The following is a 19903-nucleotide window of genomic DNA, read 5'->3' as shown; positions in this document are numbered from 1 at the left end:
ATTCTGAATCGGAAGTCTGGTTCTCAAATAGTGGGATGTGTACAAGAGGTCTGTTACCATTATCTATTGTAAGCTAAACTGCAATGTAAAGCACAGAAAGAGTCGAAAATAGAAGAAGTTTAAGTTAGGTTGGAAAACCTTTCAAGACCTCTTGAGTTAGCATGAAGAAAAGTGGGTTCAAGAAATCTTGAAACCCACGGTTTAACAAGTGCAAGACACAGTGAAGTCTCAAAATATTGTACATTCTTAAATAAATTATTCTAAAATTTATCACAGTTGACATGGTATGGAGAAAGTTTCAGATTTCTAGAAAGACTTTCTAAATACACCAAACAAAACCATTCAGTTGTTGTTCCAACATCAAATTTTCTACAAGGACATGTTTAATATTGCAAGCAGCATATATGGTTTTATTTTTTTATTTTTTTGTTCGTTTGTTTTGACAGACTATGTGTTTTTACTTGTACTTGTCTAAAAAAAGCAATTTCAGTCTATTTCAAGTTTAGGTTATTATAAATCTTGTTGAAACATTTTATTTCTTAACAGACTTGAGTTTTCTATCTAAGTTCCTATGAAATTTGAACTAATCAGAAATACTGTTAATAAATTAAAAAATCCAGAATAATAGATTATGGGGTAACATTTTACAGAAGTACAACCAAAAAATATAGTTTCTTTTTTTTTTATAACTACCATTTGAAAAATTGTGGCCTTTTAACATATTTTCTGATTTTCTTTCTTTATCTAAATTGTATGTTTGATTATGTTTAGTTTCCAAAATATATTTCTAAAAATGGAAGCAGGGACTTGTAAGATTTAACTGGGGACGTGTGTCATGTTAGTATAATGAACACCTTCAGATTTAATAAAAAACTGAGTCATATTTTTGCTCATAGGCTAGTCACATTCAAAAGGTTTCCTGGGAATATGTCATCTCTGTCAGAAAATGAATATCAGTCACTAGATCTAGGGTTCTTATACTATGGTACATGTACAACTGGTACGTTTCTGCCAAGCTGAGAAACTGCAATAAATTCAACTGTACAGATTACAAAATTAAATTATTACTCTGATTTTTGGTGCATTTGCTTTCAAGTTGTTTGACTTAGGCCAAACATTTTGGGTATTCTTTCCTTCTTGCAATGTCTTGGAGAAATTCTGGTCCAGAACTGATATAATTCTATCCTTAATATTCTAATAGAGTTTATCAATATGTATAAGAGGTGAACATAGTACGCAAAACTTGTATTCAAACAAGAATAAATAAGTTAAACTGTACAAATGCCTCGACAGATAGAAAGAAACATTAGAATAACAAAAGGCTTGTGACCACACAAGATAAACTATAGGTTTGTGTCTCATGCAGTTTCAGAGAAACGTGTTTGTTCTTAATTCAGTGAAGCTACTTGCAGAGTAGAGTACCCAGAAATTTTACTCAAATAGGAGGAATGATACTTCATTATATTACTCAAGTAAAAGTAAAACAGTATTGTAGCAGTCTTTTCTCCAAAAAAGATGATTGCGTAAATGCATCTAAGCAAATGTAGTTAGTCACGACCCATCTCTTTTTAGAAGCCAAAATCCGCATAAAACCCTTTTGTAATTTACAGATCTGAAAAATCCTATTTTACTTTTTGAACTGCAGTAGTGAAACAAAAAAAAAAATCTTTTGTTTAATGCTTTATTTGGTAAGTTATAAGTGTTTCTCATATTGTGAGTGATCTTTTTGTTGTTGACAAATGTCATGAACACAAATGTTTCTTTAATCACAACCAGAAAATCATTTCAGATTTTCATAAACAGATGGTGACGTAGCACTCGTAACGTCACATCCTCCCTCAGCTCGTCGTGCTTCCTGCCTTGCTGAGGGAGGGGACGGTGCTGACGGCTGGTAGGACGAACGGAGAGCCGAGAAAGCTTTCGGGAAGCTGTAAAAAAGTGGGGAACGGCCCGGGTTTCCACCGTCCGTCGGGAAATAAGCACCACAGTTTTCTGTAGCTGCTGGATTTGCCACCTAACAGGCGCCGAAAAATGTCGACCAGTCGTCAGCTTAGCGAGAGCAGGGCCATCCCGACCAGGACGGTGTTGATCAACGACACAACGCAGCTACCTCATGACTACTGTACCACCCCTGGAGGCACTTTATTTTCCACCACTCCTGGAGGTGAGAAGACCTGCTTTACCCTGTAGTTTAATCAAATGTGTCTGTTTTTGTCTTACTTAACAGGTAATATTTTCTACCTGCATGGCCTAGCCTGCGTTGTCATCCTGATCAAAACAAAAACAAAGATTAGACCCACCCCTCTTGCCTTTAGCTGCTTCCTGATTGGCTTTTCAACATCATGGTTGCGTTACCTGACATTAGACTTGCACAGGTCTAAACTAGTAGTGTTGGGACAATAGACTGAACGTTTCATCACGATATTCTGTTGTACTATTGTGATAGCGATAAATGTGGCGATAAAAACGATAATTATTGCTTCTTTTTGATGTAACTGTATGACTGTGACTGGGTGTCATACAGCCTCACAAACACTTATATTTCTCTTGAAAAACATTCAGTGCGCTACTTTAGGACACCAGTCACATAAAGATGTGTGATTTGAATTACTAAACTACACACAGTAACTGCAGCAATCATATTTTCTAATTGTTGATATTTGTTTATGATTTCATTGAACAAAGTGAAGAAAATAAAAATTCCAACAATACAGACAACTTTGGGTTTTTTTTGTTTGTTTTTTGTTTTAATTACTTGGAATTTCTCATAACAATAACAAATCAATTCTTATCATGATAGGAAGTTTGTCACGATAAATGATAAACGATATGATAAATGACCAGCCCTAACCTAACTGTAGAATCTGACAAGTGATTCTGTTAAATTACTGGAACATTGATGGAGCAGAGCCAGATGGATGACTTATTACAAGGCTGATTGCAAAATTTGGGCTATGAACTTAGTGAAGATATTGCCACATACTGTATTGCTGCATAACTGGTTTCTGATATGACTTCACCTACTTCTGAGGGGTACAAAGATGGGGGAAAAAAAATCTTTATATATGCACGTTTTAAAAATACTCACTACATACATAAGAGAAGTGGTTCTTGTTGTGTACCATTATCCCTACAGCCTACATCAAACTAACCAATTCAGTGTTTTTTCCCTTTTTTACTTTTTTAAAAACTAAACACAGCCATAGTGCAATGGTTGTACTTCACAATATCTGGAGTGTGTGTCTATTAATATCTAAAAATAACTAGTTTTTTGTCGATGCTTATACAGTTAAACACTTATACCAAGCACAATGCACTGGAACACTTCTTACCACATGATACAGAGGTTACCGCCATCAAAATGAGAAAACTATTAAAATATCTACGTTAGTATTTGTGATTTCATCTCTTACCTCTTCATTTTCAAGGGTGCTTCTGAAAAGTCTTCTCTTGTGAGGACTAGAAAAGCCACCATTTCTTGCCACTTCATTTAGAAAGTGGTTAGTGGAGGGCAAGTTGTGACTTGTATGCTCACAACTATTATGCAGGTAGCACATATTATTTTATACAAGGAAGCAACTTACTTTATGTGTTGTTGTTTCAAAATAACACACTAATAATCTCCAAGCATATTGACGACTAGTTAAAATGTAAATATACTTTGTAATTTCTGAACTCTATATAAGAACTTTACATTAATGCATATTAGTTTATGAAGGTAAAGTATTACAGCTTTTATTTTTTATTTTTGTCCTTGCACCAGCAATATATTCCTAACAGAGAAATACTACTCTGCATTTTTGTTTACTTGTTAAGAAAGATAAAAGACTTATAAAAACAATAAACTACTAAAAATAAAAATGGTAAAGGCATAAAAAATATAACCAACAATTTGACAATGAAACAGGAGATCATTTTTTATCATCCTTGAAGTTAGAGGATGTTCATGTCTTCAAACTTAGACCCAATGTACCTTTTAGTTTCAACAGAACCTTGCAAAAATAAGCATGCTAACATCTGCTTGAGGCATATTGTTCCTGTGAGTATTTTTACGTTTGATCATCAAGTTTCTGCATCTACTGCTGAACACTACAGATGGCATAATTCAATGCGTTTGAAGGCACATAAATCTGTGTAAACAAGTATCAGCTGTACCCACTCATAGTATCCCTCAAGATCAGTAAAATAATCTTCTTGCGTCTCATTGAAGGAACCCGGATCATTTACGACCGCAAGTTTCTGCTGGACAGGCGGAATTCTCCCATCGCTCAGACTCCTCCTGCACATCTGCCTGTCATCCCTGGAGTGACCAGCCAACATATCCTGAGAGAGAACAAGAAGAACGAAGCCAACAACCACATCAACAACCATGATGGCAAACCCACTACAGGTCAGAGTTGCATAAAAAGATTGTGCTTGTTTTCAATGCGTGTTATTTATTCATGAAAGTGATGGGATCTAGGTAGTAAAAGGAGAGCCAGAGTGCCACAAAACCACGATGTGCATTAGAGCAGTATTTACATGGACAGACCACGGTCAGAACTTGCAGCTTTTTAAGTGACGTTCACGCCTTTGGACACATGACAGTAGGAAAAAGAACTGGCAAGAATCAAAACTACTTCAGAAAACAAACGGCAACACCCAGTATGAGGTGGGAACAAGGATCCAAAAGACAGTTGCAACCATTCAGGCCAAACCTCATGTAATAGATCATGTCCACATAGAAACCAGCTGAGCAGCAAAGCTGTTTTTGTCATGCAAGAATGGTAAGGCATTGTTCTGTCAAAGCTACGGATGAACCGGTAAATTGTATATGTAATTACCACACAGAGAACAAAAGTATTAAGATGGGCAACTTTATAAAACCAAAAATACTTCCTGGATAATTTATGAAGAGATTTATAAGTTAGAACTATACAATCTATTAAAAGTTTTATTTTGTTCCTGCCAAACATGTCTTCTGTTATGGTGGCCAGACAGATACAATTTCAACTCATCTGTCCAAAAAACATTGTTCCAGAGGTCTGGGTTTTTATCTATGTTCTCTCTGGAAAAAGTTTGCTCGTGCCATGTATTTATTTATTTTATTAATTTATTTATTTGAGAGTTAAGACTTCCTCCTTCTATATTAACAGAAGCGAGAAGTTTCTGTAGATCCTGTAAATGTAATTTAGAGTTAGTCTCCCAAAACCTTGTGGGAGAACATGTTATTGTCAGAAAGAACAAAGTGGACCTTTTTGGACCACAAAAGTTACCAGTTCTCAAACCGGTCAGTTTGACCCAGAGCACCAGGGCCTCTACTAGAAAGCAGAAGATGAAGAGGGGTTTTATTTTTCAGCATCACAGAGAGTCAAAGGATCCATGTAAATCAACAGAAAGCTGAGTTGATGAATGAAGCGTTCCAGAAAAGCTTCGTGTGGCATCCAGCAGGGGTCACATGTTGGCTATTTAGCTGTGGAAATACCAAAACAATCATCTTTAAAACCGAGTCTTGGACCAGCTAAAGTATTTGCTGATGTCGAGAAGTAGAAATATTTCAGTTCAAAATCTCTAAATGATCACTGTTTTTTGTTTATTAATTGGGTGAATTATTAAAAGTGTTTCTGTAGTTAGTTTTTTGTTTTGTTTTGTTTTGTTTTTTTTTTTTAACAAATTGCTCTGGTTTTCCTTTATCTTTAAGGTGACGACGCCCAGTTTGAAATGGACATCTAACCGCCTGGAGCCACACCAGCATAAGGAAATAACCTGGCACTGTGTGTGTCAGTGGCTTGGCTTGTAGAAACCAATGTTGTGAGCCCTCATGGCAGCCATCTTTGTTAGCTCTTTGTCTCACTGCTGGATGTGATGTTTGTAAACCCCAGGGCGATTCGGTATACCTTACATGCACATACAGAGCGGCAACGTCCGAAAACTAGGGTTATCTGTGTGACAATGGATCGCAGTACCAATTTCAAACATTTTCATTAAAAGGGACCCGAATATTTTGCACCCAAAAATGAATCAGTTTCATGGTAGTTCTCATTTTCCAGCTTTCTGTGAGACCAAACTGGAAATATAAACTAATTTGAGCAAGAAGTAGTACTTTAAAAAAAAAAAAAAAAAAAAAATTGGAATCATTTTGAAAAGGTTTGATATTCTTCCGTCTTTGGTTTTAAAGACTCGTGGTTTTCTTTTTCTTTTTTTTTTTCCTTTTTTTTTTTCAACTACTCCAGTAACTCCAGGATCCATAACCACTTGGACCGTTTTGATTCCAGTAACGGTACCTGAGGAAATGCTGTATTATTCTTATTTTTCTATTAGGAAAGGACCTAAGACCATTCCAAGATTTTAGTCCCACATTTTCCAAGATTTTGCTGCAATATTTCATTTGTAAGCCTCCAGGAAAAAATGCTTAAAAACGAATTTAGGGCAAAATTAAACAGATATAAATAATCAGGTAATTGAATATCAAATGAAGCATAGACATAAGTAGCTTAAAATATTTCTTGAATTTAATTTCAGCTAAGTAATATATTATAAAGTAACTTAAGTCGGCAAATGTAAACACCACCCTTTTCTCAGATTTGTTATAATAGCTAATAATCTTAAGGAGGAGGCGGTATATGGATGAACATGACCGGTGTTTTTAAATATCCAGACGTCAGAGTGGTCAATATCCCTACATACATGGGATACAACAAAATCCATTTTAAAACTTGAATACATGTAAATGTTTTTTAAACATTTATTATTATATTTGAATACAATTTTAGTATTAAGGCTTTGCCGGGGCATTCACTCTGTCCAAGCCTTTTAGATTTCATGTCAATGAGACGGATAACCGTGTGCGCATTGGGCTTGATAGATGCTCTCCATAAACTGATCTGACATTAATATTCTTATTTCCATGCATCCTGCCTGCCCATGCCTTATTTAACATGAAATGCAGTGACTAGTTTCCTTGCCATCTATTTGTATTTTCTGACAGATGTTTATTTTTTCACAGTAGCGTTAAAACAAGTTATATTTTGCTTGGTCAGTGAGCAAAACGTATTTTATTTTCTTGACAATTTTCTTACTTGGATTGGTATAAGGCTTGGAAGCGTGATTGCGCATGTGAGGCTGATGTTTTACATGACAACATGGTAAAAGTGCCACTCGCTCATTTTAATCCAGTGTTTAGTTTATTTGTTTTATTCAAAAGTTCTCTCTGCTACTTGGCAAACAAGTAATCATGTTTTTCATTCAATTTTCTTTCTCTGTTTGACAGGAGCCACTGACTGATGTTTGTCAAATATTATTTTTAATTTCTTTTAGCTTTGTAATGACATTTGGCAAAGTCTGGTGAAAATTTCATCCACAGGTTGCTTAAAATTATGTTTGCATCCCACCTTTTGGCCGACAAGTCTTTATATTAAGGTATCGTAATCCAGGTGGCAGATTTATTTCCAATCCATTTGATTTGATGAGGGTTAAACAATATGCTTCGAAAGAGATTGGACACAATCTTACTGTAACCTTCTGTTCAGATTTAAAATAACTTTTGTTTCAAATGAAACTCCAATGCCAGTGGACACTGTTGCTGCAAGATCAATAAAATTCTGTAACAGATCTTGTATCCTTGTCTTTTTTTTATTTTATTCAACTTAATGCAAAGGTGGCAGATTTTGCAACACTGACCATGATTATTATTATGATGACCATAAATGCTGTTGTGCACCTCTCAATCGTGAAACTGAAGACTACCCAGAGTGATGCTATCTGCTGCTAATTTTACAATATAATTTCTTTAGTTTGGCTCTGTTTGTGAAACTGTAATAGACAGCGCTGTGATGCAGAATAAATTTTAGCTTTCATCCCACAATAAAGAAGTATATCGCATTTCAGTGTGGATGGCCTTAGTTACTACATTGGTATGACCAGCCTCCTGTCTCATTTCTTCCTACTGATGTTTTTGACATTCATTTATTATTCATAATATTGTGAATTGAATTTTTGATTTGCACCTCAGTTAAATATATTTGCATATTTAATATATATATTAAAATATATGGCTCTAATAACTGCCACGAGGCTTTATTAAATGAATAATTTAAATGAAGCTAAAGGTTTATACTCACTATTTGAATCAAGCTGAAGTGGATTCAAACAACTACATTGAGAATAATCTATCTTACCCAAGATAACCTAATAAATTAGTATTTTAAAAAACTTTTAAAATAACGCAATGATTTAAGTTCAGATCTTTGTTTTAAGCTTACTTGAAGTTTTAGAATAACGGGTGTTATAAAAAATATATATACAATTTATCTTCCCATTTAACTTGTTTGCCCACTAAGTAAGGTCATGGAGGAATGACGGAGAATTCAACGTAGTACGAAAATGCTTAACGAATATTTAGGCTAGGTATGTACAGTAAATATGTTTTACATCAGGCACTACCACTACACTCCCTCGTCATTTTGTGCAGGCAATAATCCGGGCTGCCGCTGGTCCTTCTTCCTCTTTTACGTCCCTGAGCGAGGCCGGCGTCAAAATGGTGAGTGTCGGGGAAAAAATACATCTAAAATCCGTTCAATATCGAGGCCATCCATGCACCAACACACTCGTACCACATATTAACTGACACGTTGTTTTTCCTTTCTTTGGTCCTGGCAATATTAATCAACAATAAGACATTTTGACAAAGTTATACAGTTCATTTCACAATTTAGCCAAACGGATACCTGTCTGAGAAATACACACGCCCGTCTTCCCTGCTTTAATTGAGTTTCAATCATTTACATTTCTTTGTTCGCATTTATGATTAGAAATAGATAGTCAACTAACATTTTCGTAATTTGTGCCGTTTTTAACTGGTAAAATACAAATCTGTTGGTCTAATGTCGCTAACGTTAGCATGCACTTCCTAAATATGCTAATAACGCGGCCCATGTGTGAGAAGACAGTAAAATGCTCACAGCTGCCACAACCGGGTACTAGAAACATAGAAATCAAGCAAATTTAGGTTAAAACATCTTTAGATCTTCACCTTTTATTCTTAGCTTAGAAACGGAGATAATCAGACGTAAATGTCTTTTTGTGACTTTTCAACTAAATGCCTGGAGGAGTTGCATGCTTAGCAATATATGTCCCGTAGATATATGAACAGTTTCAGTTGGCTTGTTTGAAATTGCAGTCTGTTTACCTGACAGGTGAGGTAGGTTTTCACATGCATATAACATCGTACCAGTAGAGGTACTTGAGTTATTACTTGCATCAAAATATGTGAGCTGTGCCTCAACAGTAAACCTGTCACCTAACACCTACAGCTTGTGTAGCTAATCTTTTTCCTCATTTACAGAACGACACAGTAACAGTCAGGACCCGCAAGTTTATGACGAACCGACTGCTTCAGAGGAAGCAGATGGTAAGTTTTCTCATGTTCTGCCACCATCTTTGTAGTTTGTCTTGTCAAGCAAAGATGTTTACCAAGTGCTTTAATGTCTTCATAGGTTGTTGATGTCCTCCATCCTGGCAAGGCCACAGTCCCAAAGACTGAAATCAGGGAGAAGCTTGCCAAGATGTACAAGACCACCCCCGATGTTGTATTTGTCTTTGGCTTCAGGACTCAGTTTGGCGGTGGCAAGACAACAGGCTTTGCTATGGTCTACGACTCTTTAGACTATGCCAAGAAGAATGAGCCCAAACACAGACTTGCCAGGGTGAGTGTGGACCTTTTGTTTTCTGTACCATTGAGGAAACTGAAAAATAAAACTTACGTTGTGGTGTTCACCAATATACAGGGTATTGATGCTCTCCTGTTTATTATTCAGCAGAATAATAATGCAATTCTGTGCATGCATGCAGTTTCATAGAAAATTGTTTGCAGGTAGCAATAACGTTACTTTCTGGTGGGTCTCCTTCATGCTGTCTATGCTGGAAGGAGTTTTTTTTTTAAAGACACCATTAGTGTGTGTACTGATAAATGTATCAATTCTGATGCATTTATTCTTACAGTTGTATTTTAGTAACTAATCAAGCTATGTGGAGTATTCTTCTGTTGTGAGCACATTTTGCAGACCTTCATCTTGGATTTTGGTGTTTTGGTGATGCACTGCTGCTTCATAGTCCTGTGTGCCTCTCTTTGGATTGTATATTGCAGTCAGTACTGCACTGAAGCCGTTTGCATCTTGTCCCAAAAGCCCTTCTGGTTTTTGGACGTCTGGTCCATCTTGGGTATTAGACCAAATTTAACTCCGGTTTGATCTGTAAGAGATAAATAATAGATAATAAATGGGAATCAAATGTGACAAAAACTTTTCATATACAACAAAATTCAGACTGAGATTTGAGATTTTTAACACTTTTCTCCATAATTCATATAGTACCTGTAAACAATTATTAAGCTAGTGAATAGTTTGACTTTGTCATCATTTTTAGGCATGACTCCCAAACTCCCAAGTTGATTAAACTAGAATGTTAAATGGACTTAAGCAAAGCAGGTGATGTGTAATGAGGGAGAGTGTGGCCTAAAGAGATAAACGCCATACATCAGGGTTGTTAAGCATCTTCTTTTTTTGTCAAAATGGGTGAAAAAAAGAGATTTAAACAACTATGAAATGTCAAAAAATGGCCAAAAGTCAGATGGATATACTGCAACCTGCTTGGAGTATCTAGAAGTACAAGTAACGTATGATTTGTATCATTCTCACTTAAACAAGTCAAAACATCAAAAGGAGAGGCAAGAATGTATTTTTCATTTAGTTGCGTAATAATTCTGCACAATAATTTCCCACAGATATTCTAAGAAAGCCAACACCTCTCTTTTACTTTCTTACAGTTTGTTAACATTTTAGATTAATTGAGAGATCGCTAGTTGGTGATAAATAAAATGGCAAATCTTTGGGTGTAATTTGTCCAAGGGCCTGCTGTGTTCAACTGGATTCTTATTGACCTCTCATGATTTGCTTGTCTGCACTTTGACAGCTGCCTGTCTGCATGCTGATAATAAAGAGCTGCAATAGTAATAATGTTTTGTTTTGTTTTTTTTCCCCTTAGCATGGTCTGTATGAGAAAAAGAAGACCTCAAGGAAACAGCGCAAGGAACGCAAGAACAGAATGAAGAAAGTACGAGGCATCAAGAAGGCCAGTGTTGGAGCTGCTGGCAAAAAGGTACAGTGACAGTGAAGCACATTTATGAAATGAAAATGATTATGCCGGTGAAAGTTTGTCAGAAGAACATTTTTTCAAACACAACTTGTAATCTTCTACGGCATTTCCTTGCACACCTTATTCTTTTTCCAACATCATTATTCTTGTGTTTTTCTCCTGCTTTTACCCATTTTATTTTGTTCCTCATCTTTCCAACTTTGTCACATTGTCTTCGGAAACTGTAGAAGGTAAATGTAGTCCATAAGAGGATTAACTGCATCGTGTTGATCATCCTGGAGTCCTAGACGGCAGCTAACTCCTGCCTCTGTATTCTGGCCTAACAGAGAAGCCATAACACTTTTCCTATTTGGATGTATTTTCTGCATCCAATGTTAAATGATCTAAGCCTTGGATTATTACTGAGCTGTCTCCCCCCTCCTCCTAGTACTAATCAGTAAAACTAATGTGTTAGATGTTTATTTTTTGGAAAAGTGATGGTGGTATAAGGAGATTCTCACTAGTTGATTTGTTTTTTACAGATGCACTAACCAGTTGCGGCCCCTGGTGTAGTTTTTGAAGTGTACATTCCTACCCCTCACCCTTGTAGCACCAGTCTACGATCCAAGTGTTTTAACTCTAAACTCTGGCTTTACAAAGCTTGCTTGGCTTTAGAGTATTGTCCATTGTAGTGTGCTGCTGTAGCTGCTTAAGTAGCAGTAAGAAACATATTCTAACACATTGTGTGTATTGGCTTAGCTCTTGGATGTGATGCAGGTCCATTCAGAAATCTTTTCTGTTCCATGTTTGAACTTTTTAACATGTCAATTTTATTTGTGTTCCACTTTTTGTTCTTCACTTTGCTTCCCATGGATTTCTTTTGCAGAAATGAAGTTTTCAGTTTTGCAGGTATCAAAGCAGAAAAGCATGGTGTGCCATTGTGTTGCACATCCTAAACTGATAGCCATGAGCTGCCATGCATGTCACTACTTTTCCCAGTAGCTTTCCTTCAGTGATTCTTCTTCTGTTTTAGACTTTCTCTTTTGTAACGGGACGATCTACTAGGCTTTCCTCTGTTTTCACTTAAAATTAAACACAAGTGCTTTTATTAGACCATGAAGTTGACTGAACCTAAGATTAAGAGCTGCATGTTGGTAGAAAGTTTTGTGGTGTGTGTTTGTGGGGCTGGGGCATCTGAATCTAAAGATTGCTTGTGTGAGAAGCATTTACTTTGAAATTTAAGGTCTAAAACCTGTGAAGAACGATATTGTTTAATAATATAATTTTGCTGTTTGTTGCTCTAAACTCAAAATAATGAAAGTAGAAACCATGCTCTCATTCTTAGCAGTTCAGTTTGCTGTGACGCTAATTCTGCTGCTTTCTCCCTGCAGTGAGCCCAGACGGCCAGCGGGTGTCTTCGTGCTCAAGATGGTCTTGTATATTGTCATCAAATAAAGTTTTGGGAAAAAAAACACCCTGTGACTCTTCATTTATGTTGCCTCTTCACAAGTTATGTGATAAAGTTCAGTGCACATCATGTTTTTTTTTTTGTTTTTTTTTTTATGTAAAATAACAACAAAAAATATTACACCTGTTTCATGTTCAAAACTGGTTGTTCGGTGGTATCACTATACGACATTTCTTGAAATTCAGGAATAGCATTGTTGTAAAAACTTGAATATATCACTTTAAGAAACTAAATTCATAAAATTTCTCTGACTTTAAAACCGTTCCCGACCATGACAATTTCCCATTTCGGATGTTCATAAAATATCCAGGCTGTAGGACAAACTCTGACTGCAGCAGAGCCTTGTAACTGGGAGGGATGCGCTCTCAGGATGCAAAAGTTCACAGAGTGCTGGGAAAAGAAAGTAGCAAAGAAGCTTTTATTATGACTGATTCCACAACTTGAAACCTGAATATTGCTGCTGCACAATTTCTTATCTGCAGCCACAGTGGAGTGGCACAACCGGAACATTTTTCAAGTCATTGCGTTTTTTTTCTGGAATCTGATTGAAAGCTCTTTAAACTAAAAACTGTCGAATTGACAGAAAATATTCTGTTTTTATTACTGTGACATATAAAAAAAAAAAAAGGTTGCAAACTAAAAAGAAAATTGCAGTACATACAAAGAAAGGTACTGACCAGTGTACTGAAATTTAATGTGTCTCAGTTTTAAGCCACTGTTTGACCTAGAAGTTAAAACAATGTTTTATTTTAGATGGTACACTGTTGCAAATCTGGAATAATTCAAGATGGCAGACAGCCCAAAATTAGTTTGCCGAGATAAAGTCTCCATTAACTACTTTTCAAATCATTTTACTAAATTACTTCAGAAGACTGTAAACATGTTTAAAAATATGTTTTTCAAAAGACAGCCGTACAAAACTATTTGATATTACTTTTTCTACATTTTTATAATGACACTACTCCAATGGTTTCTGATCTAAAACTTTCAGCGCTCGAATAGACAAGGACTTCACAGGCTTATTTTGGTGGTTGTAATATCAGAAACAACCACGCGAGGGCTCCCTACACTGAAAGCTTTTAATTAACTCAAGACTTTGAACAAGAAAAATTCAGTATATGGCCAAACAAATCAAGTAATTCACTTAAATGTTCTGAAGCTTGTGCTGAATATTAAGCTACAGCCAGGTCAGAGAGAGTCTAGACTTTATTTTTTTTTAGTTTATGAATTAACAACATGGGAAGCACAGTACATATCCCTTTGCGCAAAGTGACCTTTCAAATAATTTGCATCGAAATAACCTGAGACTGTAAATAGAGTGATTAAAATGCCAGGAAATTGTTTGTCCTAGGGGTAGCCCCTACTCCACACCTGTCTCTGTGTGACGCCCATTCTTAGATTTCAGAGCGAGTGCGCTGTTTGGAGAGCTTAAGTTTTTGGATTTGAAACAAATCTTCATACTCATCAAGAAATAATATTTTTTTGAAGTGTACAATCCTCTATTTTGGATATTTTAACATTATCTTTAACCTTGTATTGTAACATATTTTAACATCTTTTAGTGGCTTTGAATGTTTCAATGCAGGCCAGACATCTCTCCTCTTTGCTTACATCACCAGGACAAAAAGAGAAACAGTTGCTTAAAGGCACGTCTATTGACACATTTTGAGTTGAGGGTGAGGGGTGCGGAGTGTCTTTCCCAGTTTGGAGGTCTATATATAGACTCCCAGCATCCCCTGTGGATATTATTCCATTAGAGGCAATAGGCAAAGATTAAACACTGAAGGTTAATCAGAATAGTTACTGTGATTGTCCTATAAACTACACCAACATTATTCAGACCCATTGAACTTCTTCCCATTTAGTCAGTATGTCAAAATTGGATTGGGTTCTATTTTAGGGTCGTCCTGCTGGGAACCGTCAGTATCAATCTCTGCAACTTCCATGTTGACTTCCATCCAGAATTCTCCTGTATTAAGTTCCATCCATATTCCCATTAATTCCTATTAAAGACCAACTTCCTTGCTGGGAGGAAAAAAAACCCATCCTAGAACCATAATGTAGCCACCACTACGTTTCACCATTTTACCATTTGGTGTTGTATTCAGGATGATAAGCTTTGTGGATTTTCAGCCACATACGTGTTTTAAATGTAGGTCAAAAAGTTCTGTTTTGGTGTCACATGACAAAGAGTTCCTTCCACAAGCTTTCTGTAAACAAGGTTTGTGGAAAACGACAAGTGTGACCTCTTTTGACTTCCTTTCCATAATGGATCTCTTTTTCATACTCACCAGATATTTTTGCTGAAACATTTTCCCACTTGAGTTGTGTTTCCAGTTACCATGGAGCTCTTGGGTTGCTATGCTAATTAGCTGATTTCTTAAGTCAGATTTATGTTATTTAGGGACATCAGATTTAAAGGGGGCTGAATAGAAATGCATTCCACACTTTTCATATTTTAATTTGTAAAAACAAATTTAAAATCAAGGTTTCCTCAGATGTTGTAAGTTGTACAAAACTTCAAGGGGTGTGAATACAGGCCAAACTATGTGAAATGAGTTAAAAACAGAGCAAAAATTAACCAAAGCAAGACACGCAGAATCCAAAGCCACTCTGACTTAGAGCATACCCTTCACTATTACAGTAGCACGAAGCATGAGAACTGGAGGGTCGACTGGTTCCAATGGTGTGGATATGAAGCCACTCCCAGGGACAAACAACTAAAAAGGCTGCAGCGCCTCACGCAGCTCAGTGGCGCTTTGCTGGCTGTGAGGCTGTGGAGGTTTGACATAAGTGGAGCTTTCAACCCGGGGACTGGTAACAGATGGTGGAGGGAAATTAAGCTTGTCTCTCCACAGCCCCATCGGTCCGTCCCAAGAGTCCCTGCCTCTCTGTCTTTGTCTCTGCTCCTTGTAACAGCCCCTGTTTCCCGGCATCCCTCTTTATTTTTTTTTTCTTCTTCTTAATTTGGTTGCTCCTCTTCTGCCTGCCTTCCTTTGTCTCAGTATTGGAGAAGTAAAATTGGTTTAATTTCACATTATTCCAGGAACGGAGGATGTCATAAACTGGAAATTTTATACACCTAACTCAATAAAAAACGATTTTAGCGCGTCTAAAAAGAAAAAGTTTGACAAGGGGCGATGAGAGAAGCCGTTGATGAATGAGATGAGCAGTTTTTAGCTCCAAACCAACTGTGACGCAGGATACTTATTTGGTAAATGCCGCCTCAGAAATGAGCGAACCACAGAAGAGACACCTAAATTCAAAACAGCACACGCCTGTGCTCTCCTACAGGTCAGGAAGGGATGTGTAATGAGGACGTTCTTCTGTCTTCTGCATGTACAACAAAGGTGTGTGTTCATGCTGGTGTATGCTGAATGCTTATGAAGATCATATGTTCATACTCTCACTACAGGTGCCGTTTTAATGACCCGTCTCCCTCCGGGTTGTGTGGTGGTTGACCACAGTGGACAGAATTTCAAATAAACAATTATCGATGTATTTTTTTGTTTTTGTACCTCATCTCCAATTTTATTTTTAGATATACCTATATATATATACATTTTTTATTTTATTTATTTACTTTTTTTCTTTGCAGAGGGGCAACTTGCTGCTGCAGAGCGTGGCTAGGCATTCGAGGATGTGCTGCATCTTAATGAGGTATGTCTCCCTTGTTGGCCTCAGCAGGGGAATCATCACAGCTCATTTTGCAGTCCTGCAGTGTCCTATCAGCTTTGGCAGCCTGCTCCAAGTTCACTCCATCTGCCAGTTGCTAGGTGCTGATATATAAAATGATCTGTGCCTCTGTAGCCCCTGAGCACCAGGGAAGTGATTTGCTTTTGAGGACAAACTGTGTTTCGTGAATCCTAATTATCCTCTTTGCATCACCAGCCTGACATGGTTTTGTCATTTATCCCGCTCTGGAAGCAGTGGAAGGAAGGAATTTATTTTTATTTTTTCATGCGGAGACTGCAGCAAATCACATCTGCCCAAACAAAACCCAGCTCCCATGATTATACTGTATACAAGCCAAATTGCTGTGTTGGTGTTTTTGTCCATGACTGCATTTTTACAGGCTCACGTATGAGAGAAGCATAATATCTGACAGTTGTGGCCCACTTCTCAGTCTCAATCAAGTGTGTGGTATTCGGAAGCATCGCTGCGGCCCGCTAACATCCCGTCTGAGGCTCAAAGGACCCAGCACGGGCACAAAATGCGTCGTCCCCTCTGCTACTGCTAAAACTGGCTGTTCAGGTGTATGATATGCAGAAAAACAGAAACAAGAAGTTAGGGACGGCAGTGGATGTTGCGGTGGAGAGGAGAAAAGAAATATGAAAAGGTTTAGACAGAAGGAGAGCTAAAGGAGAGAGGCAAAATCAGGGGAGAGCTGTAATGGGAAAGGGCAGCAGATGAGAGTGACAGTATGATGGAATGCTCTGTGTGATGGTTGTGCTCTCTGGGCGGGGAGAGGTGTGTGTGTGTGTGCACACACACATGTGAGCGCTGTTATCGAGGACTTGTGTGGGCATGTGTGCGTCCTTGGGCTGTGGAGGAAGGGCACTTCATATATGCTTAAAAATATAGGTTGCAGTTTCGCTTAAAATCATGCAAGCCCCACTGCAGATTGGGTTTATTGGCAAAATTCAGAATTATTCGTGTGCAGATCAGGTGTGGTCAAAAATGCTCAACTGATTGAAAAGGATCTGCGTAAAACTTTAAAGTTTAAACTTCTACAATCACACACATACTTAATACTGAAGAGCGTTACACTTACTGACCAAAGGCCACAAGAAGGAAGTATGTTTTTAAGGATTCCATGCCTATAGTGAAGCATGGTGGTGGCTTAGTGATGCTATGGTGTTGTTCTACTTCCTTTGTCTCTGGGAACCTTCAGTGGGAGAGATAGAGTCATTCAACCATCAGGAACCCCAGGGAGGAAACTGTGTGTTTGAGAGGAAGGTGTGCTTGGATTTTCAAGCAACAAGTCTTGGTTTCAGAGGACACCTTGGAAGATACTAGAATGACCATCTTAGTTGCCTGACTTAAGTTCTATTTAAAATCCCTGATGGGATTTGAAAACTGTGGTTGTAGCATGAGGAGTGAGTTGATGTTCTTCAGCACCACTGCCAGAAACTGCTGTCCGCTCTGAAGCGCATTTGCTGCAGGGCACGACAGCAAAACGACTCAAAGTACTGAAGATGCTTGACATGAAGGTTTGAAAAATATTTAAACTGCAGCAGTCATTAATGGTGTATTTTTGTGCCTGATTTGGTGAAGCAACTTAAATTAGCAGTTTATTTTGTGATGAGCTGTTTGGTTGTTTATTGCACAAATATTCCATTGTACCTCTGGCTGGTTGGGCTTTTAGAGGCCCTCCTGGAACCTCACCCAACTTCCCATCAACTCTGACCAAGTTGCCTCTTGGTTCCTCTGTGGTTGCGTAACTCTCTCCTTCCCCAACCTGTAGGTTTAGGTAGATCACCATATCTTGGTAGGTTGTAGTTCTTCCATACCCTGCCCCTTTTCTTTTAAAGGTTTGAACAAATTCCTGCTTAGGGAGTTGCATGACATAATTGTATTAGACCATGAAGTAAACATGCTTAGCAGGTACGTCAAATCAACCAGTAAACTCTGCCATCCAATAATGGATCAGTCCGGGTGTCACATCTTCCAAACTTGCATGCAAAGTGGCATTTACATTCCTCTGACCAAAATGTCATCAATGCTTACTGTACTCGTTGAGTTTTTAGTTATGACTGGGACGAAGCATACAATGTGAAATGAAATCGATGCAACTCATAATTTTTTTCAGGAACACTAGGAGGGCATTGACAAGCCCAAGGGTCCTTCAAAGAGAAGCCATTTCTTTCCTTTTTTAATCAACAAATGTATACTATATGAAATGCATCACATTGCTTTTAAATTGCCAGCATTAATGGGGTAGAATCTAAATGGTATTGTTTTAGAAACAGAAAGGTTTGATATAATCCATTGCGGAAAACCGTCAGATTGTATTAGACTTTGTTCTAAGGGTGTAAAAAGGTTGTGTTTAAGCTGCATAAAGCACTTGGCACATTTGCACATTCCTCCACTCATTGGTATTCCTCTTCATAACATTCCCCTCATCAAGCAAGCCGAGTAGCTTCGATTAATGGCAACACTGAGAGCAATCTCCTTGTGAGTCATTAAACAGGACTGGGATGAATAAAAAGGAAGATTTGATCAGATTGCAATTTAGATCCCATAATATGTTCTTTTGCTGGACACATATATAATTCATGGTGTTGTTAGTGATGCTCAGCATAACTAAAAGAAAGAAAAGTTAAATTACCAATCAAGAGTATTACAGTTCGATGCTTGAATAATTAATACTCCTTGTTTGAGTGTGAGATAAAATATTTTCCTCATGATTTTTAATCATTTCCCAAATAGTTAGTGTGTAGACCACCTTGTTAGAGCTTTATGAATGATCATGTCACACATCCAGTCTCCTGAAATCAAACTGTTAAATTAATGGCACATACCAAACCTCAGAAAGAGAAAAATACTGGTGGAACGTGAATATTCTGTTTCAAATATATGTCTTACCTGATAAACAAGTTATTTGTGCCACTTACAGAGACGTGTAAAAAGCCTAAAATAAGGGCCAATTTTTATGTGATTAGACTAAACTGAAACATTTAGAAAAATCCCATGTTTAATTTGAGCAGTGAATGAAAAAGAAACTGTTGTTTAACAAAAGCAAATTTTAACTGCCCCACACACAAACTGTCAATAGTTTGCACAGACTGGCTTTTGCTAATAGGAGACAGCACATTTTTCTGTAACATTTTTACAAGATTGGATCACAAAAAGAGACCTTTGACCTTTGACAGCTGTAGCACTCGAGACTCTGCGGTGCACCTTCCAGTAGGACAACGACACTAAAGATATAAACAGATTAACAGGGCAACAATTTAGATTAAAGTTTCCTGCACTTTTAATTGTGAGACTGTGGTCTTGAGCTGGAAAAGGATTGAGTGCCAGGACAAGTGGAGGAGTTTAAGTAACTTGTTTACAAATGAGGGAAAATGGAGAAGGAGATCAATAGATGGTCTGGTGCAGCATTTGCAGTGACAGCATCACTGTTTCTGTAGTTTCTGCTTTGTGCTTCTATATGTACAAAGAGATGAGCTGAAAAATGAAGTTCTTGATATTCCAGTGAATCCGTTCCGTTCCCTAACTTCATCTACAGTCACAACTCTGGACAGTGACCAAAAGAACAGGATTGCAGATACATCGACCAAATTGAGTTTCCTCTACAGAGTGTCATGGACTCATCCTTAC

General features: G+C 37.4%; 2 protein-coding genes across 5 annotated transcripts; both read left to right on the top strand.

Annotated features, from left to right (window-relative positions):
* The first annotated feature begins 1846 nt into the window (after positions 1-1846).
* eif4ebp2 (eukaryotic translation initiation factor 4E binding protein 2) lies at positions 1847-7590 on the top strand. The gene is made up of 3 exons (XM_044137402.1): positions 1847-2164; positions 4211-4390; positions 5681-7590. The coding sequence occupies exons 1-3, from the start codon at positions 2032-2034 to the stop codon at positions 5710-5712; spliced, it is 345 nt and encodes a 114-aa protein (XP_043993337.1). The 5' UTR covers positions 1847-2031; the 3' UTR covers positions 5713-7590.
* An 836-nt stretch (positions 7591-8426) lies between these two features.
* rps24 (ribosomal protein S24) lies at positions 8427-12583 on the top strand. Of its 4 annotated transcripts, XM_044137399.1 has the most exons (7): positions 8427-8518; positions 9323-9388; positions 9474-9683; positions 11020-11133; positions 11358-11360; positions 11996-12018; positions 12501-12583. In XM_044137399.1, the coding sequence occupies exons 1-6, from the start codon at positions 8516-8518 to the stop codon at positions 11999-12001; spliced, it is 402 nt and encodes a 133-aa protein (XP_043993334.1). In that variant the 5' UTR covers positions 8427-8515; the 3' UTR covers positions 12002-12018; positions 12501-12583. The 4 variants fall into 4 exon arrangements, with proteins under 4 accessions (XP_043993334.1, XP_043993335.1, XP_043993336.1 ...); XM_044137400.1 differs by lacking the exon at positions 11358-11360; XM_044137401.1 differs by lacking the exons at positions 11358-11360; positions 11996-12018.
* Positions 12584-19903: the final 7320 nt, after the last annotated feature.

This window comes from Gambusia affinis, linkage group LG13 (genome assembly GCF_019740435.1).
Source record: "Gambusia affinis linkage group LG13, SWU_Gaff_1.0, whole genome shotgun sequence".
Classification (NCBI taxonomy): domain Eukaryota; kingdom Metazoa; phylum Chordata; class Actinopteri; order Cyprinodontiformes; family Poeciliidae; genus Gambusia; species Gambusia affinis.
Note: the sequence above shows the minus strand (reverse complement) of the source record. Positions and strands in the feature narration are given on the sequence as shown.